This window comes from Centrocercus urophasianus, unplaced genomic scaffold (genome assembly GCF_019232065.1).
Source record: "Centrocercus urophasianus isolate 14NV4802_14NV808 unplaced genomic scaffold, USGS_Curo_1.0 seq_26, whole genome shotgun sequence".
In the NCBI taxonomy this organism is placed as follows: domain Eukaryota; kingdom Metazoa; phylum Chordata; class Aves; order Galliformes; family Phasianidae; genus Centrocercus; species Centrocercus urophasianus.
This window is the reverse complement of record NW_024884822.1, coordinates 11682994-11709122: the sequence shown is the minus strand read 5'-3', so window position 1 is coordinate 11709122 and position 26129 is coordinate 11682994. Positions and strand designations below refer to the sequence as shown.

The following is a 26129-nucleotide window of genomic DNA, read 5'->3' as shown; positions in this document are numbered from 1 at the left end:
TGTGAAACACCAGTAGTAATGAGTATTTGTGTTGTAGTTAAGACTGCAACATTTCATTTTGTTTGCAGAACACTGTTGCGTAAACACATAAATGACATATAAAGGTAAATATCTACAAGCAATAGACTTCTGCTCTTGACCAGAAAAAAAAAAAGCCTTATTGTTAGGTTTATATCCAGCAATTTACTTTATTAATTATAATTTTGAAGATGTTTATGGTCAGCTCTGTTGACCAGAGAACTCTGAGTCTAAAAGTAACTAGAATTTTATTGGAAGTAAGAAGGAGTAATGGACCACCAGCACAGCTTTATGAAACTGGAGGCCAAGCGAGTTTGCACATAGAAATATTAGTCATTGAATTTTATTCTACTTTAGCAAAGACCACTTTGTTGGAGAGGATTAAATTAGCTGATGAAATTGGAACCAAAAGCTCAAATTCCAAAGTAGTTCACATCTCAATCTATGATAACTTTCTTCTCTCCTTTATCTACTTTCAGATATCGTGATCTAGCAATCCTAAATTTACTGGTACATTCTCAAATTCATCTTTGTATTTCATCAGCATCCTTTCATTTTCATCAATCTTTTTCTTTCCTTCTACAGTGCTGCTATAAAATTAATACTCACTACCTGAAGTTAGCTTACCCTTGCATAGTCATCAGTAGTGTCAAAAGATACAATGCCATCTTCGCAACACTTTCCCAATTTATTCTGGCTCTGGAGGTTCAGCTCTGCCAAGTCCTCGACCTCTTTTCAGTAGAGAACGATAAAGCTCGTGAATGTGAGATGTGTAGCTGAGGCCTAGGGTCAAACTAGAGTTCTATTTGTGACAAAAACGTAGCACTGAAATCCAGATCTCTAGACATGAAGAACTAGTGCATTAATCCACTGCGCTCTCTCTGTCCTCAGTAATTGCAGCTGATCCATGATTTCTTTTCACTGTGGTGAAAGTGAAGAAAATCCGTAAGTGCATCCTGTGTGATAGCGCTCTGCAGGTCTCAGCTGTGCTGTACTGTTATGTTTCAGGCTGGCTCTCGCTGCAGATGCTTCCCATAGGTTCTGGGGAGTCGTTCAAACTAACGGTAATTCAGCACGGGGCATTGCTAATATCCTGAGCCACAGAAACAATTTGTGCTCTCACACTTCAGGATCGGTAACAGGTCGTACAGCTCCCACGTCTGGAGAGCGGTTTGGGCTGCGTGGCAGAGCTCGTGGCATCTCCCTTTTTACTGCAGGTACTTGAAGGAGGAGGTGTCAGGGGGAGCAGTAAGATGTCTGATCTGTGAGGAGAGAGGAGAAATAACTGTAACGTGCTAGCTTGGAAAGCTCAGATCTAAAACAGATTCTCTTGGTACACTTGAAAGAACTGGCAGAATTTGCTGTGATCATCTCTTCTGTACAGCAGGGGTTCCATGCATGCATAGATCATTAGAGAAACAAATTCTTTCATCCAAGAGAGAAATGGTGATGATACTTACTACTCTGCCATTCTTCCTTCTCACTCATTTTCCACTAGAAGATTGAGAACTATGGTTTTTTTGTAATTCGTATATAATTTTTTTCTTATTTTTTTTATTTTTATTTTTTTAAATTTTTTTAGAGTTTAGTAGTGCTTTGAAAAGCTGTTGCAGGAAAAAAGGCTTTCCTAAAGAATGAATTAGGAGCCTTTTAAAGTCATATGGAATGTTAAAAAAAAATAATAATTAAAAATAATTAAAAAAAAAAAATTGTATCTATTTGAATGTTAAGTGTTTATGGAAGTGCTGAGAACTGTTGGGAGTGTTGATGTTTTCAGATATTTTTTCTGTAAATAATATCATAATATCTTCTCTCTTTTTTTTTTTTTTTTTTTTTTTAACCTGCTGTGTGTCTTGTTCGTACTTAAAACCCCAGAGCAACACAGTGGGCTTCTGAGTTAGGCTGAAATATGTGTTTTCAATTGTAGGATTTTCATATTCCAAAGAAACACCAAAACAACTACAGACCAGGTGTTAGGTGTGTTGTAGCCTGTCAGTTAGCTGAGTACTGGCTTGCCACTTCAGCTGAGTACTGGCTTGCCACTTCAGCTGAGTGCTGGCTTGCCACTTCTAGACAACCAGCTGATTAAAAACAATCTCCTCCTTCATCTTCCACTGCTCCACGCCACTTCAGCATTGGTGAAACGAACCCCTCTGTTCTTCGCATCCTTTCTAAATCTTTGGAAGTCAGTGCTGGGGAAGGACCAGATAGAGCTGACTTTTGCAAGGCTAGAAGAAGAGATGTTTCTTTCCTTTTCAAATGCAGTCTCATAGAAATCTGAAGGAAGCAAATTTGATTGGAAATTGTGAGCAAAGTCTTCAACTTAGATTGGGATGATTCTAAGAAATTGGAAAGCTTGCTGAGTAGTCCATTTTTCTCTGCCCAATTGATCAGAATTCCAGGCATAAATTCTGCTTTTGTGTTTGTTCTGCAATTTTGGAAGTTAAAAAAGGTGTATTTTGTGTTATGAAAACAGTGTTGGTGAGAGACTCTTTTTTTGTGTGTGTGTGTGCCTGGAAATGTGTACGCAGCAGATCAGTGTGCGCTTTGCTTGTGAGACAACTGCAAGCAGCTTAATGGAGAGAATGAACTACCTGGGAGGCATGCACTCTGCTTTTTTTATGAAGTGTAAACAGTGTTCTCAAGAGACCTTAACCAAAAAGAGCCGTAACTCCCTGCACTAACACAGTAATGTCCAAGCTCTAGTAGTACTACCATGGTCCTGAATTTTTTGCTTACTTGTTTTCTGGAATATAATTTTCTTTTAGTTGGCCTTGGATCATGGATCACAGCTGAGCTGTTTCACGGCCTGGTTTGCCAGAGCTTTTACTGCTTGATCACTGTAGTTACTAAATGCTTTAGTAATTGTTGATGTTTATCATATTTCTGTCTTGTTAAGATGAGCTTCCCATTCACCTGTTTTCCTCCTTCCTTCAGTTGATACCCATTCTGTCTGTGCATGTGTGAGTACAGCAGAATCCCCCTAATGCTGTTCAGTGCTCAAGTTTGTTTATTTTTATTTTTTTTCTTCCTATGCTGTGGTTTGTTAGTGTATTGTTTCTCTTTTAGTAACTTGTACTATAGGCTGCTGAAGACAAACCGAGGTCTGTTTTCAGCCCTATATGATTGTTACTCTGTCTACAGGGAACTACATTTAAATAACAACCTGTTACGAGTTTTACCTTTTGAGCTGGGAAAACTGTTCCAGTTACAGACTTTGGGTCTGAAAGGTATTACTACTTTTTCTTGGTATCTGTGCTTTGTTTAATGATGTCTCTCCTGCAATATAAGGGCTGTAGACTGCTAATTCATGAATGTTTCTGAGCAGCAATCCCAGATGTAGCTGCTCACTCCGCTTTTATAAGCATTGTTTAGTAATTGTTAAAGAGAGGAACAAGAGTCACTTGGGTGAAATCCTCCAAGTGTAAAAAAGCTTCTCCTCTTTCTGCAGAGCAAGAAGCTTTCTGTTGCTTGTGCAGGAATCAGATAAGGTGCTTGTTTCAGTAACAGGCTACATTAGCAGTATTTTGTGGGATTGAATACCTGAGATTTGAAGCTTGTTAGATAATAGATTTAGTATTCTTTCTCAGTGATGCTGGCTTTTAACACTGATAAGTAAATTCATGCTGGTTCTGTATCCTTCATTCAGCATTTCTGTAAATGTGATTGCAGGAAATCCACTCACACAGGACATTCTGAACCTTTATCAGGAACCAGATGGGACACGAAGGCTACTGAACTATTTGCTTGATAATTTGGCAGGTACTGCAAAAAGAAGTAAGTGATCATTCTTAGAAGATCTATTCCTGCTGTGTGAAATAAATGTGATTATCACTTTTGTCTCTACTTGAAAATATTTCCATAGTCTCAACAGAACAACCACCTCCAAGGTCTTGGATTATGTTACAAGAACCAGACCGTACCAGACCCACAGGTACTGTAGCACTTCAAGAAATTCTTATTCATTTTATATCAAATGTTGATCTCTATTATCTGCCACTAAGATCTTTCATGCTTAAATTAACCAGTCATCTGCCCAGTGCTGACAGCCAGTTAGTTGTAGCAGTCCCATCCTACCTAGAACCTCTGCTTCAGATTCCGTTATAATTTCCTTTTAATTAGCATACTCTTCACAGAAACTGAAATTACTGTCCAAAGTGAGTGAGTTAGTTGAATTGTAGCAGGCTTAACTGAGCATTTGTTGAAGAATAAAAAATGGAAGACCATGATCGTAATGCCTCAGAAAGGTAAAGATTTTTCTTTCAAGTTCCCTATGTGTCATCTGACTCCATGCTTTCTTGCTATTTGGTCTCAGGTTATGTGTAATTGTTTACTAGTTTCTTCTGCATGAATTGTTTAAAATAAAGCCTTTTCTATTTACTAAAATGCAGCTTTTTCTATGAAACAAAAGCAAATATGCTGCTGGATTACCTGTAATCTTGCCCCAGAATGTTTCATTATATCCCTCCCATTCCAAATTAATGCTGAGAAGTAGATTTTTCTTTTTCTGTAAATTGTAAGGTTTTTGAAATGGAAATAAAATTGTGTTTTTATTTTACCTATACTTGTGTTTTGTGGGAAGGCTTCCTTGCCCTAACTGTGAATCTGTGAAATTATGTGGATCTGTTACAGTTGGTGGTACAAATTAGGATAAATTCATTAGCTATCCTAAGGTATGTAAAGTCCTCAAATAGATTATCTAAAATCCATTTGAAACTCCTTTTTCAAGGCTTTTCCCAGTAATGCACCACTTAATGTGAAGTACATTTTTCTGCTGTATATTGCATTAACCTTATGAAGAGTTGTTTTGATTTTTTGGTTTCTATGTATATGTTAGTAAACGGCTGCCAGAAATCCCAACCTGGAGGTAATTTGTCCTCCTGGAAGGACTGAAAGATGCTTTTACAGTGCAGGTGCTGCGTTTTGGTTGCAGGACTTATCAATTCCTAAGTCTGCAGAAGACAATAGAGAAGATAATTGTATGTTTGTTGTTAGTCTATCAGTATGTAAGCAACATTATTGTTCTGCAGCCTTGTTCTCTGTCATGTGTTACAACGTGCTGTGTGATAAATACGCTACCCGGCAGCTGTATGGCTACTGCCCGTCATGGGCATTGAACTGGGAGTACAGAAAAAAAGCCATTATGCAGGAAATCCTGAGCTGCAACGCTGACATCATAAGTCTTCAGGTAAAAGATAGACTGTAATTTTGTTTTCCCTTTCAATTCTCACGTGCTTGTTTCTCTGTATTAAAAACGTTTGCTGTAAATGGTGTGTTTTCAAAACGCTCTAAAAATAAAAGGAAGAAAAGGAGTGGTGTTCAGAGCAGTATTTGCTGTTTGACATCAAAAGAATGCTTTTCAGCCCACACAGTTGGAATGTGAACCAGCAGCTGCTGATCAAAGAAATGTATGTGGGGGTGTCTTTGTGTGTGCACGTGAGGGTATAATTGACAGGTTTTCCAATAAAAGGCTTAGGATAATCATAACTCTGGGGATTACAGAAATTCATTTATATTTTCTTCTTTAAGTACAAATATTGCTCTCAAATTTGTATTCTCCAGTGTACTTAATTCTTTATGTGCGGTTTTTTTTTTTTTCTTAAATCTAATTTGGAACTGATTTACACTTCTGAAGAGTAAATAATATCAGTCTTGTGTGTTTTGGTAATAGTAGATTCATGGTGTGCTGTGTTCTGACTTTATAGGAGGTTGAAACTGAGCAGTACTACAGTTTTTTCCTGGTAGAATTGAAAGAACGTGGTTATAATGGATTCTTCAGTCCAAAATCTAGAGCTAGGACAATGTCAGAACAGGAAAGAAAACATGTTGATGGTTGTGCAATATTTTTCAAAACAGAAAAGTAAGTGATTTGATTTATAAAGCCTTTCATTGTGTCTTGCTCTTTTTCACACAATTTCTTGGGTCATTCTAAAGTCAAAATAATTTGGCATTGCTCACCCCTTTTGTAGCTGTTTGGTGTTAACAAGTCACGAGTTCACTAAATTATGCTTCAAATACAGCCATTAGGCATTAAAGACATTTGCGTTTTAATTCTTATTTAAAAAAAATAAAAATCTCAAAGACTGAATTAAGACTGCAAGCCATGGTCATAGCTTTCCTTCCATTCCTCTGTGTCCACAATGATGCCACAAGCAAGTATTTAGTTGCTATTAAACTTGCAAGTTTGAGCTTGAATCTTATATGGAATCAAAATGAAGCACTCTTCCAGTAGGTCTTCCTTCTTTTTACAAAATAAATGTTTTCATTAAAATCAGCTTGATATCTTAAAAATAACTAGGAGAAGAGTATCCTTTTGATTTCAGTTAATGATGTCTATGAAATCATAGGATGGGGTGAGGCTTTCTTACCGTAAATGTGTTTGAGCTTTAGTTAAGAGGGGAATTTATCTAAAACATTTCCTTTGGTAACTGTCCACTGAAGAAAGCGTATCTGATGTTCCTCTTTCAGATTTACTTTGGTTCAGAAACATACCGTTGAGTTCAATCAACTGGCTATGGCAAACTCAGAAGGCTCAGAAGCTATGCTGAACAGAGTTATGACAAAAGATAACATTGGAGTTGCTGTGTTGTTAGAACTGCGAAAAGAATTGATAGAAATGTCATGTAAGTGCTGTTTAGTTTTTGAATGCACTGTATTTTATCAATGAACACAAAAAGCCAACTGTGTCACCACTTGAACCTACACCTTTTCCTCAAATCCTCTTTGGAAATAAATTTCTCTGGGCTTGCAGTGTTTAAACTTACATTCACCTGTTAAATCCAATTTCCTTTTTACTGTAACTTTGTGCTGAAAAAAAAAAATCTGCAGTTTGAGGGATTCTGCTTGGAGATGCATGAAGGTATCAGAGAATGAGTTGGTATCAGATTATTCCTTGTGCTTAGAATCAACTAAAACGCTTAGCACTTAGTAGTTACAAGAGGAGTTGTGTAGCCTTCTTAAACTAAATGGTAGTAATTCTTTTCAAGCAGCTGGTATTCTTTTTTCTCCCCTCAAACGTCTTGTTTAAAATTGATCACAATTAAAGATGACAGTATTTTCTGTTGCTGACTATGCAAGGTTAATATTTAATTTTAAATTTTAGCCGGAAAGCCGCATCTGGGGATGGAGAAGCAGCTCGTTCTTGTTGCTAATGCACACATGCATTGGGACCCAGATTATTCTGATGTGAAGCTGGTTCAGACTATGATGTTCCTATCCGAGGTAAAGAACATTATTGATAAAGCTTCTCGTAGTCTCAAGCCTGGTGTTGCAGGGGAACTTGGAACCATTCCACTTGTACTGTGCGCCGATCTCAACTCTCTGCCCGACTCTGGTAAGAGTACTGCTCCTGTTGTTAGTCTTTTCTCAGACTATTTCAAGTGTGTGACAATCCAAATGCTAAGGGCTCAATTTTTAAAGGGATTTTTAACCCAGGGAATATATTGTTTGATATTACAAGGGCTAGAAGTGCTAAGAAAATAAAAAGATGGAACTGCTTCTTTTGTGAGTGACCTTTTCTGCCTGTGCAGTACTATAGCTCAATTTTTGTTTTTCAGAATCATTTTGATTGTTATCTCAAAATACAGGAATGGAAAAGAAGAAAATGTCTTCCAAAATAACTTTCTGTGTTACAGTGCTGCTGATGACTGTGGGTTGTTTTTTACGATTGGTTTTAAGTGTGAAAATACATGTTCTTCTCTTTAAAGTTGCAACCATACGATCATTTTCTTCTGCTCAAATGTTTTAGGACTTCTAAAACTCAATACGTCTCCTATGAGAAAAGAATTCTTCAGTGCTCCTCAATAATGTGCAGATTTCTTTGACTGTAGCAAACTGCAGAATTCAAGAGCAGATTCAGTTTAGCCCTTCTTGACTCTTTCCCATTTACCCGATTTGAGTGGTGGATTTGAGCACCATCCTTCTTTCTTGTTGATTACTGTATAGTTATCTCCATCCCCAGTCGACCTTCCTTTTAGCCTCTACTTGGCAACATCTTAGCCATTGCTATCAACCCTAACTTGATGCTATTGCTTAGCAGTGCTGGAAAAGGGATTCTCTGTGATGCAAAGAGAGCAAGTATTGGTGGTGCTTATTGCAGTGGGCAGTTCATGTCTGATTGTGCCTTCAGAACACTTAGTCCCTTCTTTTAAATCCTGAACCCTAACACAGCTGCTCTGAAATTAAGAGGCACAATCATAGATATATTTTTTTAATTTTTTTTTTTCTTTCCAGGCAGAATCTGTTCTGCTTTGTAGCCTCTTGGATTCCAAGAGTCATTTTAGCCAAGCAGTGTTGAAAACTGAGATTTGTGTGTGAAGATAAGAAGTGGCCTATCAAGCACCTATGGAATTTCACTTCCATCTCTTTTATCTTCCCCAACTCTCTCAAGACAGTCTGTTCTGTTTAATTTTCTGGTTGTTTTTTTTTTTCTAATTAATGAATCAGTCTTTGTTCTAGGTGGCATTTGCTCTTGAGACACATAGACACTGTCTCACAGTATCTCTTTAAGATCAACTGCTGACTATATTGTGTGTGCTTATATAAAGCAGAAGATTGCTCATACAGCTCAAAGTAATCCGTGCACACTTGCTGCATGCTTGTTAATACCTTATTGTGTATCTGCCTCTCCTGATAGGTGTTGTTGAATACTTGAGCACTGGTGGAGTGGAAACAAACCACAAAGATTTCAAGGAACTGAGATACAATGAAAGTCTTACTAACTTCAGTTGTAACGGAAAAAATGGAACAACAAATGGAAGAATCACACATGGTTTCAAGTTGAAGAGTGCCTATGAGAATGGTCTAATGCCTTATACAAATTACACGTTTGACTTCAAGGTAAGGACTTCGCTTAGTGGAAATCCAGTTAGTTAATTGTTTAACAAAGAAGTTAATGTTTAGGTAGCTAACAGTAAGTTCACCAAGTTCGTTTAAAACACTTAAAGCATTTAGCAAACAGAATGCCTAAAACTTCCATCTCTTAGAAATCAAGCTTTCCTTTCTCATATTAATCTTATAGTAGTTCTGCAAGATCAAGGGCACTGTTATCCTTCCCTGTAAATAAGATGATGTATTCTAATAATCTAAGCTAAATGGAATAGTGGAATTTGGACAGTTAAGCTGCCAATTTCGAGGAAATAATCCATGCTACTTCTGGAAAAGAAAGATGGCTCTGTTCTTCAAATTACATTTCTCTGATTTTGAAGCTTTGTAGGAGAATGGAAATGCAAACCTCCAACAGGAGAGTAGGAGTGATGTGGGGTGGAATTTTCACTTGTTTCTCTAATCTGTACTACCCACAGGACAGGAAATGGAAGTCTCCTAAATTGAAGATAAACTGCAGCGAAGGAATGATAGCATTGCAGTTATTCCTAATACTGAATTCACCTTTTGTTTAGCAAAACAACTCGGGTAAAGATCATGTACTAATAATGCTATTTCCCTTCTTGTTTTAGGGTATTATTGACTACATCTTCTATTCTAAACCTCAGCTAAACATACTTGGCATTCTCGGACCTTTGGATCATCACTGGTTAATAGAGAACAATATAAGTGGTTGTCCACATCCACTCATCCCTTCTGACCACTTCTCACTTTTTGCACAACTGGAGCTTTTGCTGCCTTTCCTGCCTCCTGTAAACGGAATCCATCTCCCTGGCAGGAGGTAGTTAAGTACATTTTAGAGGGTAACCTCAATCAAACCTGTACAATTGTAAAATCTGAATATAGAGGAGTGAGGTATGGCCAACAGGGATTTTTTTCTTAATGATCTTAATCTTAAATCTAATTATTTGCTAAAGACATAGTAAAAGCCAGGTGCTATCAACAGACGTAATTCTGAGCCCACTATACTTTGTATACAGTCGACAGCGATCGGTGCATTTGCACCTTTCTTTAATACGTTGCAGTTCACCTTCCTGTTTCTTTTATCCAACGTGACATTTTCATGCCTTGAAATAGGGAATTGTTATACAGTATATTCTCTTTGCACAGTTATCTGTAGCACTACTTTTTTGAGGCCAGTAGGAACATCCACAGAACATTCTTCCGTACTTCACTCCCTCCTTTTTCAGACTTGTTTGTAAAATATAGAATTTGAATTTAGCCTTTATTGATTGTATATGAACAACAGAAAACCTGATTTATGAAATTTTGTACTTTAAAAAAAAAAAATCAGATTTGGAAAATGATTGTATTGTAAACTAAGGCTAAATTTTTATCTGTTTTCATGTGTTACAAAGGCCAGCTCGTAAAAGAGGTTGACACAGGTTTTCTCTGCTAACGATTTGCACTGTTAGGGTTTTGTGAGCCCTTTTGTACTACTTCTCATGTTCAATTGAGAACGTTGCTTTTAAAATCCAAATCTATAAAATCTCAGTATCTTACAGAGGACTAAATACATTCTATTGATCTCTGATTTAAAAAAGAGAAAAGCACGGAGTTCTCACAGAACATATAAGCTAAGCAGTGAATATAAGTAGACCTGTATGCATTGAAAGTTACTGCAGATGTGTATACACTCAGATATTTTTCTCATCTCTAACTTTAGAGGTAAAATGTAGGGATACTTGTGTATAGCTTCCTCATTTCTGTTTTAATACCTGTCCTATCTCCACTGTGCCTGCTTAAATTTGTTCTCAATTAGCACTGCCTGTGCATGCAGAGAGAGCCTGTGCATCCTCTTTTATTTTTTTTAAATAACGTTAACACTTGTGAAAATTTTATGAAGATACTTTTGTATAAGCTGTGGCATCTTCTTTTTTTCCTTTGTGAAGCATTGGGTATCACACTCTGAACATGTTCGGGTTATGGGTACACAGTTTCTAGCTTCTAATCCCGTGCACTGCTTCTTTCAGTGTCATTGCACAGTGCTTTGTTTCCCACTGAGAATTATCATGTGAATTCTCCTTAGTTTGAGTGTGTTCCTCAGTTTCAGAGTATAATTCCTTGATGAAGAAAATAAAACCCTTACGTTTTCTATTGATGAAGCAGTGTAAAAAAGAAACGCGTTTTCAAAACAGGTCCCAAAGACAATTCTTCAGATCATTTTTAAAGTGACCAAGTCTTATTTTTAAAGTGTCAAGATGAAAGTTATTGTGTACCCTCAGTGCCATTTGTGTCACGAAGCCAAGTATATAAAAGCTTACAAATTTAACTTGTGTCTTTGTAAAAGAGAGACGTTATCACCTCCTTAAACTAATACCACAGAAATAATCAATGTAAAAAAGAAAATAAATGGAGATAGAAAGCTTGATCTTAAACAGCTTTTGTTTCAGCTGCGGGCAGGGAAGCAAAAGGACACTGAGCATTAAGAGAACTTTCTAAATATTAAGAATTTTTATATATATGGGAGAGTGGATTGGTAATAGTGATTCAAAATTTTATTAAAAATTAGTAAGCACACGAGTGTGCTCAGACCGTTCTGTTTTAAGCTGAAAGTGAACGTGACAAACAGTTCGGATATGTGAAATGTACATTTTTAAACTGCAGTAGAAGAAATTCTGATCTTGAATCCTTGTCTGGGACCTGATCTCCTGGGTTGTTTTGTTTTCGTTTTAGTTGTGAAAACACCAAACACGTCCAGTTTATAATCAGTACATTGAAATGCTGGTAGTATTGCTGTAGTAGATTTAATGCGTAGTGTTATTTTTTTCTTGTTTTTTTTGTTTGTTTGTTTTGCTTTTTGTTGGTTATTATTACTTTTTTTTTTTTTTTTTTTTTTGTAAAGTGTGAATAAAAAGTGTTTTACTCATGTTTCCTTAATGATGTCTTGGTAATGTACATCATGACCATTTCCAGTGAGGACGAGTGGATTTAGCTCGTCCAGCTGAGCAAACTGTTTTTCTTTTCTGAGGATCTGGATTGTGTATTGAGTCCAGAAAGCTTTACAGAAGGGGAAGGGAAGCACTTACTCATTTTGTATTTCTTAGAGGGGGGATAATTTTCTTTAATAGATTCTGGAGCTTGAGTGCACTTGGTAGATTGAAAAGGTTTGAGCTTTATCCAGTATGTGTTCTCCTATATTTCTTAGTCTTAAACATGTTTGAAATTATTACATCATTAAAATGTGGCCTGTGGTGCTTTTGGAGAGACAGCTGTCCCTGCTCAGTCACCTGGCAGTCTTCAGGGTCCATTTAAGTAACCATTTCCTTCAGCTTTTGTACTAGTCTATCAGATCCCAACTAAAGACCCACTGAAAACATTTAAGGCACTCCTTTGACTTCACTGGGTTTTAACTGGACTACGCTCAAAGTGCATGTGGTCACTCGAGAGAGGAGGGAATGAGAAATACTTTGAATGCAGGGAAAGAACAGAAGGCACCAAAACGGAGCTGAGATAAACTTCTAAAGGAAATACATTCGTACGTCAAACAAATGTAACTCAAAACTCTCAATTTCCAGCTATAGCATAGAATAAGGCAATAAACCACGTCTTCACACAATCAAAACATTTGCTTCATAGTTTTTGACTTAAAATGATTATCTGCAGTATTGTATTGGAGGTGGATTTGGACGTTGCCATAATGTACCTTCAGTGTTCCTGTTGTAAAAGCACGTACTGCAAAAGCCACAGAACATCAGTGGGATTCGTTGAGGTTTGAGCAGGCTTTTTTCCACTTAAAATACGGTCAACCATATCTTGTCTACTTGTATTTACATTTGCAAAGAATTCTGGGAATCAAAATGTTAAATTGAGCATACCTTTAGCTAAGAGAATTGATTACAAGATTGATTACAAGGTGAATCCACAGGCTACTGCTTTAGAATGGCATCAATGGGGAGGGGTGGAAGGGAAGGCGCGTAAGTCAGTGTCAGTGCATTTTGTAATTATTTTGTCCTTTTAGCTTTAAATTTGGCCAACGCTTGGACAAAACTGAGTTGGTTTAGAACGTTGTACGTAGGCATCTTTGGTGTAACTTTAGCAAGTCTCTCAAGTTCGGGTGTTTTGTGGTTTTGTTTGGTTGCTTTTGGTTTTCTTGAGCAGACTTAGGTTATTGTTTGCTTTTTCAGCCACAAGCTAAAACCTGTATTAAAGACAAAATGATTACGATGTCATTGGAAACGGCGACTAATTACACTGTAAAACTTTAAAAATGGTAATAATCAGTTAACTGCATAAGTAGCAAGCCTTTCTCATCCAGCCGGTCACAGTATTTGTTTAGTATGTTAACTGCTCTTCTTTTCTTTTGGTTGCATAAATTTGTAACACTTAAGTGTCTTGGTATGTTTAAGTAGTGTCTAAAATAGGATATCTTAGTCTTTATTCACAGTACTTCTGTATAACGTGTAATGCACTGGACTAACTCTTGTTTACCATTCATGTAACAAAAACCAGCACATTATCTGCACTAAGCTCAAAGAATGTTGCATTTGTCTATAGGCAGCTCTTCAATAAGATAAATGGGAAACTGAATATGGTCTGATGGTAAACAAGGGCTTTTACTGTTCTCTTCAGTGGAACTTTCTTCTTGGTCAAATTTTAACTAGTTAGTATTATATTTATATACAGGGTCTTCTTTTTCCTTACCAATGTATTTTCCTACTCATAGCTGACCAATAAATCCAATATCTGTTTCAAACCTTCTTGAAGTCTAATTCATATTTTAACTTAATTCTGAAAGCTTTTTCTCGAGGTACACGTGTAGCCAAAGTCAATGAAGGATGCCAAGGGTAAAATGGAAGCAAGTAAGCAATCTGATAATCCTGGGAAGCCTTTCCTGTACTGCGTAGAACTGAGGACCAAAAAACTTTGAATCAGTTGGGCTTGGATTGCAGAATCAAGAAGTGGCTAATAATGCCTCCAGACTTTGTGGAAAATGTGTCCAAACAAAATATGAAGCCTGTTATCCTCTGACCAGATTACACTGCAGCTCTGTGTCTTCATATCTAGCCATCCTCTGGCCTTGGCAGTAAGGCAGGTTGTGTGGCAGTGCAGGAGCCATGGGTTTGCTCTGTGACCCATCTCCTTCCTACCCCAGAAAGCCCAACTCAAACCTGGGATCTGGCAACAGGAAGGAATTCAGAGGTTTCTCTTTTCATTAATGTCCTGCAGAAGAGGAACAAAGCAAAGATTTCTTTTACCTTTCTTTTCAGAATGAGATTCAAGGTGACTTGTGTCCTCAATTCATGTATTTTCTCCTGCATCAGAGTGTATGCAGGTTTTAATGGCCACAAGGGCTTCAGTGGCCAGAAGTGTGGTGTTTTGTTTTCTTGTTCCCATCACTAACTGCAGAAAACAGAATATTTTTGCTGTGTAAACACTGAAACACAGACATCTCACGGACGTTCCTGTGTCGTTTCAGAGCTCATACTCTGTGCTGGCCCTGCTTTTGACATAAATGGCCTTGTTCAGTGTTTCTATGAGTGCCGCTGACCTGTTTGTATTTTTAAAATTCAGAGTTGAGAAGCAGCTGTAAGTCCTTAGCAGAACCATGAGTCCAGGAGAGATTTCTGCAATGATTTCATATTTGAAATTCTCACCAACGCGTTTGCTGTCTTGCCACTAGATGGTGCGTGCAGCACAGGCTTTACGTGCACAGGGAGGCAGAGGCATGTTTGAGAGCGGCACCCAGAAAGTGGGGCTTGTGGAATTATTCTTTAGAGTTCTTGCAGAAATTCAGGCCCAGGAACTAACGTTTTTCAGTTTGTTTGTTAACGTCCATGGCAATTTAATACTGGTTTTATAAATACAGCTGCTACGATGGGAATTAAAAAGACCCACTTTAATTACAGTTATTTTAACACAATGGAGTGCCAAATCTGGCCAGATTCTGAGTTACTGTCTCATGTGCACCAGCTCTTCAGAGAGGGTACAGAGCTATTTTATGGTGCGAACTTTCCAAAATGGTGCAGGTGAACTCTGCAGGGCAGTTCTTACCTACTGCCATGGGTGGTGGAGATGTCTTAAAACATCTGGAGTTGATCTGGGTGAGGGAAGGCAAAGAATCTGAGAACAAGGTAAGTGCGAAGGACAGGAATATGGAAAAATCTTCCATCCTTAAAGGGTGAGTTTTATTCTTGCTTTCTTGGTTTTCATCTTGCCTCCTACCCAGAGGCACTAATTGTTCATTCTCTAAACATTCACCTGCATGGAAAGCAGTAAAGTTAATGAAGCAGTGGGGATCTTCGGTGTGTTTGAATATTTTCTTTTTCCAAAATAAGCCCTGTATTCTCATATATTTCCAGTTTTAAAAAGGTAGGAAGCTATGCTCTAGTTAAATCTTCTGAATGTGTCTGTAGACAGTGTTCATTTATTATAGGAATGTTTTGTGTTTATTGTAATAAACATACATTACTTAAAATAAAAACCATTGGGTTTTAGTGGCCATGAGGGTTTCAATTCTAGCTATTTTTTGATGGGACGCTTTTTTCTTCTTCCTTTTTTCTCTATCTCTCTAGTTAGAAAGAGCATTCAGAGTACAGGCTGCTCCTTCTGGGTCAGAGTAGTGAGTTAATGGCACTTTCTCTGCAGTAGCTGATGGTATTGGTGGCTCTTCAGAGGTTGCTCTTATTGGTTTTATTTCTTCTTCAAAAAAGAAGCAGACCAGTTAGTAGTCTGTGTTTTGGCCAGGGACACAGAGACTTTACCTCAACCCCTGAACCAACCTGGTCAATGGGTTTGCCCACCCCAGCATCAGGACAGCACAGAGATAGAGGTCAGCTGGGGGAAAGTCTGTGCTGCTGTTTCTGACCTTTGACTACTGACTGTAAGCTGGTGGAATGGGAGAAACAGCTTAACTTACGTAAAATATTTTTAGATTTCTCGTGGGCAGAGGGAATGCGTGGTCAGGGAAAGCATCCTGCTTCACCTCATGTCTGGCAACATGATATCCTATGGTCGGGCTGTTGTTGCTAACGTGTTGAACACAGGCAAGCCCAGACCTTTCTTTCTCAGTTAGCTGTTGTCTGCAGTGTTCTGGGCTCTGTGGTGACGTGCTCCAGTTCCAGCTGGTGTGTAGGAGAGCATCACCCAGCAGTTGTGGTGTTTGGATGCGAAGAACCATGTTCTTGTTGCCAGGGTTGTGCTCTCAGAGGTCACTGGGAGCACATGCTGCCAGTAAATAATAGCAGCTATATTCAGCAAAAAAAGGCTGTGCAGCACTCAGTGAGAAGAACAAGTCAGATGTGCTTGGCTTGCAAACTGCATTTGAACCCACAAAAACGCAACAGATAGGGCGAGTGTGTGTGCAGAGGTTGTGGCACTAAAAACAAATTCAGTGTGCTGAGTTGCTGTTGTGGTGTTTATGTTCCTCATTGGAGCCAGTCCTGAGCCTTTGGCATGTCAGTACCATTTAATTAAGTTCTCATTTGAGGGTGTCAAACCGTGGTCCCATCCAGTCACATAACTGCCAGCAGCCAGCCAGCTGTGTTGTTACATTGGTCTTTGTATGACTCATGTATTGCAGGAACTATGCAATGAATAAAGAGGAGGAAGGTGCCAAGGGCAGCAGCACGTGCTCTCCTGCCTGCAGCACAGTTCTTTGCTGTCTGGAAGATTAGAGCCACTGCCACTAATCTTGTTCTATCTAAATGTTTCTATTTGTAGGTCTGGCTGATTTTACAAATCCTCCTCTTCCCTTAAGAGTTGTTCCCATTCTACACAAAAGTAACTCAAAAAAAAAAAAGCCGTAACTCATGGGAGGTCGTGGGTGTCAGTGCTGCAGAGCAGATCGTGCTGCACTCCCCAGCTCAGCCTGGTCTGTTGCCTGATCTATAGAGAATACAGGTCTGTGTTTTCTGTGGAAATGAGAAGGAGCTGAAATAAGTTGCCAGCAGCTGCTGTGAAGCAGGGTGCCAGGAGTTGCAGCAGACAGGAAGGCAAAAGGAGAACACTGCAGTTTTGCAACATGCATCCTTCGTTTTGGAGCAGACCTTGGTGAGGAAGATTTGCTTCCTTGATTTTTGGCAGCAGTTGATCTCATTCCTTTCAAAGATAATGGGCATCCTCTGAATGAAACTGCATTTGAAGGTTGCCATGTTTTCCTTTCTACCTGATACCATTTGCAGTAGGCTGCAGGGAGATGGTTTTGTTTTTGTTGGTCAGATATAACCTCACCTGGTGTTCTAGTTTGTGGTGTCATTGTTCAACAATCAGTTTAGTTAATGATGTCAGTAAAAGGGATGCACTTTGGGTCATGCTTCATTTGAGGCAGAAGCCGAGAGTGACTTAGCAATTTCTGTCCTGGCAGGAGGTAGCATCCTTCTATTTCCTACATCCTGCAACAGGAGGCTTCCTGTTGCAACCCAAGTCAGTGCACAAGCAGCAACGATGTTCAGCTCATGAAATGTACAGAAAAAAATGAGATGGTATTTATAAAACTCCACATCAATTATTATTGGCACTCAGAAGTGATGTTAAGAGATGTCGTAGTGTATAATTGATGAATATACAGATGTTATAATTATGAAATATACCAGAGAGTTTAGCTAATCAGGTTATACAAAAAGAGAATAGATAGAGTGCTTACCTGTGTCCTGGGCTTGCTGTAAAACTCCAAAGGAGGGATCTCTAGAAAGAGGTCCTTCCCCACTGGTAGTCAGCTCTTATGTGGGTCTAGGAGAGGTGGAGCCAGGTTTCACCCCTTCCAGCAGCACAGATGAATTGCCTTCACCTGTGCTCCCAGGGCTGACTCATTGCTCGCCTCAGGTGATCAATCAGAGGTTCAGGCTGTGATTCAGCAGCTCTCATACAGGTAGGCAGTGGGGACTCTGGTCCTGGGGCTTGGTGCTGTCTGTGTAGGTCATTTTTGATTTATACTAAAGTAGAACAGAAGGGTTTGCCAGCAGTGAAAGTTTCACCTGGAGTAACAACGTAGGCTTTAACCAGGAAAAGAAACTAAATTCTGCACCATCAGCTTGTTTCTCCAATTACGTAGCAATCATTGGTTTCAAAATAAGAGCGTAGTGTCTTTGTGGCCTCATGGAAAATATTTTCATACAGAATTTTAGCCAGTGTGAGTAAGTTTTGAGAACAGCAAACATCTCTGAGCTGAAGCCTGGATCCAAGAGTACAGCTTGCCCCGAGCACAGCAGTACTGCTGCATGTGGTGGGCCCTCTTGGCACCTTGCTGGTTGCCTTTGGCTGGGACCTTGGGCCTTTGGGTTCCTCTTCTGGATTAAAATCCCTGCAGAGACTGAGCAGTTGCAGCTACTGATCAGCTACAGCCATGCTCACAGCTTAGGAGAGGAGGTAGAAGTTTCTCTGCTTCATTTACACCCGCAGGGGCAAAGGAACCTGTTGGACTCTGGCTGCAAATGCTGCTGAACTATTGCAGTGTCTTTTCTCACAGGCTATGATTTTTGATGTAGAAATAGTCTCTTCTGTAGATTGATAAGTTTGATTCTTCAACCAAGATGTTAAGCAGCAGCCTGTTCCCTTCTTGGAGCAGGAGCTGAGATCTGACAAGGCAATTCTGCCAGACAGAGGAAAAGCATGTAAGAATGCAATGCTTTACTTTGTCTTAAAAACAGACCCCTGGTGCAGAGGGGGCGATGCTGTGTGCTCTCTGCAAACCCCGCACACAGGGCTGTGAAGCTTCTCCCACTGCGCTGCAGAGTGGTGCTGGGTTTTTGTAAGGGAAGGGATGAGGCCTTGTGATGGAGCCTATTGTTGGGGGTGGTAGCTGGGGAGGCATCTCCTCTAAATCCAGACAGTACCAGCTCTGCCCTGCAGGCAAGCACAGTGCTGGACATCTCCAGTATTTCTTTGACCCAGTTAACAAAGCACAAATGTTCCCGATCACAGGGCTGTCTAATCCTGCAGAATCCTGCTGAGTTTTGTCTCGCGACCGCCTCCCAGAGCAGCCCTTGCACAGCAGCAGGCAGGGCACGGCCTGTCCCTGGGAATCAAACGCCTTTGGCTCTTCCTGCGCTGCTGTGTGCACACAAAGCAGCTCTGAGGAGCAGCAGCCGCCATGTTGGGCTGCCCCACACTCAGGAGCAGGCTGTGCTTGTGGCCTTGTGGCTGTATGTCCCGGGGCCTGCGGGGCCGGGCTGGGCCTCCTCCACCCTCATCTGGTCCTCAGCAGTATCTGAGGAGGTTAACGTTTGGATAACAGTTAAAATTTCTTCTTCCGAAGAGTGGTCAGGCTGCCCAGCACGTGGTGCAGTCACCGCCTCTGGAGGTGTTCCATGAACGTGGAGCTGTGGCACTGAGGGATGTGGTCACAGGGCGATGGTGGTTGGTGGGCAGTTGGATGAGGTGATCTGAGGGGTCTTTTCCATCCTCAACGTTCTATGATCTTAGGATTCTAAAGGCCTTTCTCAAAGCTGTGAGGCAGTGCTCTGGTGGGTGAGGTGGCAGGGAATGGACATTGTAGCTCCAGTATAAACCAGTCTGCTCTCCCATGTTCCTGTCACCAAGGAAAAGCAAAGCAAAAAAAACACAACCATTCAACTGAACTCGAATGACTCGTGTGGTCACAGTCCAGCACCAAACTCGCTGTGGCAGCCTCCCTGCTGGCTCCTGCTCTGCCAGGCTGCACAGCCCTGGCTGAGCTCAAGGCATTTCATGAGGGCCTTTCGGCGTGAGTAGCTTAAAAGCAAAGACAAGGAACGATTGACAGAATGCTAACGCGTGCAAGTGAATAAGCTAATAACTTCATTTCCCTCATCAGCTGCTAATAGAAATCTGTGCTTTAATTGCAGCAGAAAATTGTCCCCATTATGAGCCCATTCCAAAGCACTTACACTCCCTTTGGTTTTAGATGGCACTTGGTCAGATGTTACGTAGCAACCAGATGATATTCCAAAAATGCCTGGGTTTTCTACAGCTCTTTGCAACAGTTCCTGGAAGTGCTGCCTCCAGGAGCTTTATTTCCAGGAAGGCTGCGATTGCCAGGGACATTGGATGTGAATTTACACAAAATGAATTTTGCATCAGCTTTATCTCGTGTCAGGCAAACTCAGTTACTCTTGAGAAGTCCAAAGCATGGGAAAAGACCACAAGACCAAGATGTGGTGTTTCTGGGTTCATTGCTGCTGTCAGCTGTGATTTTGATGCCAGCCACAAAAATAAACTGGGAGCTGTGGTGAGCAAGGCAAAGGGCCGAGCCTAAAAAATCATCTAACGCACGAGGCTGCAGGCTTGTTCTTTTTGAGTTGGTATATCTGAGATAGGAGCAGGAGGCCTCTGCCTGGGTACTGCAGGATGTGTCACTGATAGTGCAGTGACAGATGTAGCACTGCCTCCTGCTGCCAGCAGAACAGAGAGGCTACCCTGCTCCTTTCATCTGTGCATGCATTTGGCGGTCGTTTAGGATCTGGTTTCTGCTCTGGTTATTGCTGCAGATGCAAAACTCTTGGCCATTAATCACGTTGCTGATGGGACATACAAGGCTTTTTTTTTTCCTTTTTTTTTTTTTTTTCCAAAGCTAAGAGATTCCTCCTTAGTCACTAAGTGCAGTTTAACTTCATTGTACACCATTTATCATCGCTCTCCATTTGTAGAGGCTCAAAGTTAGCTAAAAACACTCTCAGTGAGCATTAGGCCCAACCGTGGCATTTCAGGGCAAGGGGAAAGCTTGATGCACAGTCCACACAGCTGCTAACCTATGTAGAGGGACCCCATATCTCACGTCAGGCTTAGATCTGATTCCCCGAAACTATGCTCTGTGTTTTCTCTCAAAGCTTTCAGATTTTGATTTTTTTTTTCTTTAAAAAAGCTGCTTTTACACAACTACTGTGTTACACTACTGCTACACTAGTACTGTCATGTAAACTTTTCAGAAACCAGCTTTGTTGACTTCACACAAAGGGCTCCTGCACGGACCTTCTCCATTTCCCATCCTGCCATTGTGTTCTCTCTTTAGGACAAATGCATTCCTGACCTTTTCTGTTTCTAAACACATTGCATTGGTTCGTGTTTTAGTTTCTGATCAGTGCACTCTTTCTATCTGCAGAGAGACCCTACCTGCAGTGCATTAGCTCCTTGGAGTGCTGTGGCTGCTCTGCACTGTACTGATAACCAGATCCTATTAGCGAGGCTCTAAAAGCTGTTGCTTCCTCATCCTTGTTCTGAGCTGATGATAACTGTTGTCCTTTAAGGCCCTCCCTTTCTTCTGCTGCTGCTTCTCTGTGCTAATTCTGTTGAATTCACTTAGGGCTGGTTGTGGCATTGATGAGAAAAGAAGGGGACAGCTTTGTTTCTGCCTCTCTGACTCTGGTTTTCTAATTTTAGTCATGGTTTTCTGTGTCCAAGTGCCTTCGTTGCTTGCAGCAGTAAAAGTCTGCACAACCACATGAATGAATTTGTATGTTAGCCTACAGATTGCCTGTGAACATATTGTGAAAGCTGAGACTGAAAGCTACAGGCGGATTTGGATGCCAACATCTCCTGAGCTTGTCTGTGCCTCTCTTTGCTGCACTCCAAAGCTTCCTCCCCCCCGAAGGTTTTAGGTTTCTAGGGAGCTCTTCTGGGAAAGTTTGAGGATTGCACCTGAAAGGTCGCTTGTGGGCCTGCAAGAACAGAGAGAGCTGATTGGTGTAAGGATTTTATTTGCTTTCTTGGTCGAATACGGTGATACATGCAGTTGGCACAAGAGTTGCTAGGCATTGGTGTCTTAAACATGGACAGAAACCAAAATGTCTGCATAGCAGTGAGGGCAAACATCACCTCCATCCCTACACAAACCCCAAAGTGAAGGGCAGAGGATGGGGAGGCAGAGTCCATGCAGCCCTCGTTCAGCTCAGGCTCTCTATAGGCCCTAAAAAAGCTGCAGCCGCCTTCGCCTTTGTTCTTGCTGTATGGTTAGTCTGAAAATGGAGATGAGAAGCAGTTCGGCTCCAGAGCATTAGTGAGTTTCAACAGGAATAAAAATATTTGAGGTAAGAGATGTGAGAATGAGCAGTTCAGATTCACTCCCCTTTTGATCCTTGAGTATGTTTACACTTCTGTGGGTACTGAGCAGAAGTTGCCGTCTGATTTAATCTACTCAAGGGTGTTTCAGAAATCACTTGCGAGCACTTCTATAGTGGCAGCTTTCTGGTTGCATTTCCCATCCTGGCTGCAGTTGAGCAAGCAGCCTGGTCCTCATGGCTGCTCCCTGCCAAAGGATTGATTTGTGGCAGCGGCTGCAACAATTGCACTAGCGTTGCTTAGCAGTTTTCTCACCTGCTCCTCTTGCAGTGCTGTGTGCTGTGGGACTGTGACAGTGGGTGAAGGTTTCAGGAGACAAAGCTGTCTCTGTGTGGTGGTTACAAGATGACCTGACCGTGTGGCTCAGCGTGCCAGGATCCCACAGCAGCACTGCTCCTCCTGCAGCCATCCCTGCAGCATCAGCAACAAAGGGCTTGTCCTGAGGACTTCTTATGATGGTTTTTGTTTAATTCATGTTTCAGTCTCACAGCAGCAGGCATAGAAAAGTCAGTGTGACCAACTGGGGGAAACTAGAGAAGCACACATGTGAAGGGAAACAGACACAATTCATACGTGCACAGAGCTTGCTCAGCTCCCAGCTCCTCTCCCACCCAGCACAGACAGCTGTGCAGACACCGATGGGAGCAGAGCACTGGGACCCTGATTTCTTGCAGGGCCAGGGCAGCAGCACCACACCAGTGTTCACAATGCTCACCCAGAGCTCCCAGTCATCTCCAACAAGGGTAGGTTGAGAAGTGAAAGTCATACATTTTTGCAGCGCTAAGAAAGGGGAAAAGTCCCACCTGGAACAGTTTCAGTATTTTCCATGTTGTCCTCTAACAAATCCTCATCACAGGCTTCTTACAGCTATTAAAAATATTCCTTCACATGAAAGCACTAACGGATGACTGACCCAGTGATATTCTGGTGTTGATGCAGTGATCTATGCAGTGTGTCTCAGTGAGTGCATGTGTCAGTGAGGGCACATTTAGTACTGTCCAAGCACCGTTCAGGATGTTTCTTTCAGAATAACTGTACCCAAGCTTGTGTAACATCTGGCTGTTTGGCACCTGCTGTGAAATAGCAGTAGGTGTGTGGGTTGTTGTTTTTTTTTTTCCTTCAGATTACTTCTTCAAAACAGATGGCTCTTCAATTTTCTCCACGCTCAGGGTAGTTCAAGGCAATAGGTGTGGGGCAATGCTTTATGAACCACTGCCTTTCCAAAATGAGAATTAATTGCTGCTTCCTCAGAGGACTGGACTCCAAGTCGTCCATTTGCCCACTGATGAGGGGTAAGATGGATCACAAAAGGTTTTCTGACTTGCATGCACATTCAAGCTGTGTTTTCCACATAAGGACTCCAGGGAGAGCTTCTAGAGCACAGGGTGGTTATTTCTTGCAAACAACATTATTTGGAACAGATACTTTTTCACACTTCAGCAATGGCTGGGAGCAAACAAGCTTTTATCTTTGCTTCTTTCCACATGCATCTGTGCTCTGAAATCCAATTATGAATCACGGCTTTTTTAGCTGCCTGGAAGCACTTGGAGTATCTCTGTTTACTGGGAACATCACCCACTGTGTTTTTGTCACAGTGAGAAGTTTCTCTCCCTTTTTCATCAGCTCCTGCTGCCTCAAACAAACCCTGCCTCCTTCCAGAGCAGTGCAAAACCTGATTTCCTAGTAGCTTCCCTCTGGCTGAGCACAGCAATAGCTCTTCAGCGTTAATAAACCTGGGAGCATCTTCTTTCTGACTGTGATTGCTCCCTACAACTGCTCCCTCATCTTTTCTGAGACACCTCAGCTCTGAGCAGAGCGTTTCTTTCTGCATTGGCCTTGGAGAGGGAAACCTTGGAAAACTGAACATCCGTGAGAAATGTGTTCTCCCTGGGGCTGCTTCTTTCATGGCTGGGGGACGAAGGGAGTCCAGGTGGCTGGAGGAGGTGCACTGTGAGGAGTCAGTGCTGGAGCTTCTGCTCCACAAACCCTTGGAGGAGCAGAGATTTCCTGTGTGCCTGTAGATCTGTGCCAGAGGGTCCTCTCTGGACCAGAAGTCGGCTTCTGCATCATCAGGAGCAGACGTAGTTTTTCCTGGCGGCATCACAGTTGAGATGAAATTGGTCAGTTTATACATTGACATTTCTTGCTGGGATGGGGACCATGACATGGCTTCCAGAGTCTGCAGGATTCTTCTGTCCTGAACCTTACGGCTGCTTTCAGGAATGTCTGGGAAGGTGGGTCTGGCAAGGTGGCAGATAGATTGAATGTAATCATCGCTAGAGTACAGATCTGGGTTGGTTGAAGTGTTTGCAGTGTGCTTTGGGTTGCTGGTTAGGTCTTCCATTGCCTCCTCATGGGTTTCACAGATGGTTGGGAGAGGCTTTGAAACATTCAGTCTTATCCGAGGAGCCATGGCTGCAAAGACAGACAAGGTAAGATCAGCAGGGGAAACACAGCCATGGTAAGGAAATCCCGGGGTTGTTGTTCTGAAATCTGTGCTACTAGATCCAATCAGTATTTCTTTATGGCCTAGAGTGGTGTTTACAGAAGCATCACTCTACAGTGCAGGCAGGATTTTTTTATCTATGATTTCCAGAAGAGCCTATAAGTACAAAGGAAGCCATATTGTTAAGTGCAGTAGAAAATAAAAGGTTCATTAAAGATATTTGTGGGGATAAGCAACTGTGCTCCCTTCTGAACTAATGCAGTTCACCAGCCACAGCAGTTCTCTGTTTGATCACCAGCTTGTCTCATGTCCAGCCTGCAACCCCAAGGGACATCTCCTCTCTCTGTTCAATCCTCAGCTGGCCCGCTCACTGACACAGGGCTCTGGTTTACATTTGGTCTGGTCCTGCAAGGTCTGGTCTCAAAAGGTGGGGAGCACTGTGTGGCTTTGGCACAGCATTGCAGCCAGTCTGCTCTACAAGCCTCGAGGCAGAGGTGGCAATGTACAAAGGCTTGGTTTTGTCTCTACCAGTGGTTCATCAATTTAGTTACAGGTTTCTGGAGCCTTACCTAAAAGCTGATGTAGCTTCATGTCCTTTTTATGCATATAGCAGTCCTCTACTCTTTTTGGCTGGCCTTCCCTCAGACTACTCCCACTGGTCAGGTAAAGCCCTTTTTTTATAAATATTTCATCTTGCACCAGATGCTTCTATGGGGATTATTTCATTTATATCAAAACAGTCTTTCCTGTGCTTTGTTTAACTCACATTCAGGCAGAAATGACCACATCGCCTCAATTCTTTTTTATTATTTTTTTTTAATTCTCCTATCTCCAGTGGAATTCGTATGTGAATAATCTGTCAGCACCATCCAGCCTGGCTGTGTGATTGAACACAAAAGTGCTCTGCTCGCTGTTTGAATGCCTCACTTGTCAATGCTGGAAGGAAACCTGGCTTTGCTGAAGCTCTGCAGGGCCGCAGCTCCCCCATGCACACAGGGAGCACCCAGGTGCCCAGCCCTACCCGCACTGCTGCTCCCAGCTTCCCCTTCAGGTGCTCCTGGCAATGCCAACCAAGGTGAGCTTTGCTGAACTCAGAGCGGGAGATGCTTCTTTTAAATCTCGGGGCCTGTTTGTTATCCTTTCTTTATTCCATACAATGCTCCTTTCCTCTCACCTCTCTAAGAACCAAGAGAAGACTTGTCCCCACCCTCAACCCAGCACCAGGACCTGTAGCACAGGTGCCCTGTGGGTGCCTCATTAGCTCTGCCATGCTCGACTCATTAACAGAGCCCTGCCACCACCTCCTTCCTCCTGGAGCAAACAGCTACTAATGGATGAGCAGCACTGTGCTTCCAGTGGGATGGAATGGTTCCAGCCCAAATGCCATCCTTGCTGCTGCCGCACCATGCAGAGGTCACACCCCTATCGTCACCTGCAATCACCCACTGTCACTTGTCAGCACCTGCTGTCACCTGCCATTGCTCATCATCCCCTGCCCCCACCCACAGACTCCCGGCCCCCAGTGCCACCTCCCAGCTGTTCCCCGCTCCCTTCCCACCTCTGCCCATCCCGGCCGTTCTGGGCACAACGCTCCATGACCTGATGCCCTGCCCTTACCTGAGCCGCAGCCCCTGCGGGTGGCGTGGTATAATGGGGTACCTCCCAGCTCCGTGCCCTGCTCTCTCTCGCCCTGCTTTCCGCGCAGGATACGTGCTGCCTACAACTACCCCGTGCTCGCAGCGCCCAGTCAGCTGATCCGGCTGCCTGTTTTGTTGTTGCTGCTAAATATAGCCTGCCGGAGCCCTTCCCG

The 26129-nt window shown here is 41.8% G+C and overlaps 2 protein-coding genes across 3 annotated transcripts in view; one reads left to right on the top strand and one right to left on the bottom strand.

Moving 5' to 3' along the window:
* The window catches only part of CNOT6 (CCR4-NOT transcription complex subunit 6), a 30547-nt gene extending 16950 nt beyond the window's left edge, over window positions 1–13597 (top strand). The window contains exons 4-12 of one of the 2 annotated variants that reach the window (XM_042826171.1): window positions 3163–3248; window positions 3691–3780; window positions 3884–3952; window positions 5049–5206; window positions 5724–5878; window positions 6487–6641; window positions 7121–7351; window positions 8654–8856; window positions 9474–13597. In XM_042826171.1, coding sequence (XP_042682105.1) covers window positions 3163–3248; window positions 3691–3780; window positions 3884–3952; window positions 5049–5206; window positions 5724–5878; window positions 6487–6641; window positions 7121–7351; window positions 8654–8856; window positions 9474–9686 — 1360 coding nt within the window. In that variant the 3' untranslated portion in view covers window positions 9687–13597. Of the gene's footprint in view, window positions 1–3162; window positions 3249–3690; window positions 3796–3883; window positions 3953–5048; window positions 5207–5723; window positions 5879–6486; window positions 6642–7120; window positions 7352–8653; window positions 8857–9473 lie in introns of both variants that reach the window. The other variant, XM_042826170.1, reaches the window with a different exon arrangement.
* Window positions 13598–21530: 7933 nt separating this feature from the next.
* LOC122164406 lies at window positions 21531–26129 on the bottom strand. Its single transcript, XM_042826418.1, has 2 exons — window positions 25937–26129; window positions 21531–24288 (listed from the first exon to the last, which is right to left on the bottom strand). Exon 2 carries the CDS (start codon window positions 24284–24286, stop codon window positions 23303–23305), a length of 984 nt encoding a protein of 327 aa, XP_042682352.1. The 5' UTR covers window positions 24287–24288; window positions 25937–26129; the 3' UTR covers window positions 21531–23302.

Coding starts and splice junctions, on each gene's coding strand:
- LOC122164406 (XM_042826418.1), bottom strand. CDS start 24,286: ATGGCTCCTCGGATAAGACTGAATGTTTCAAAGCCTCTCCCAACCATC.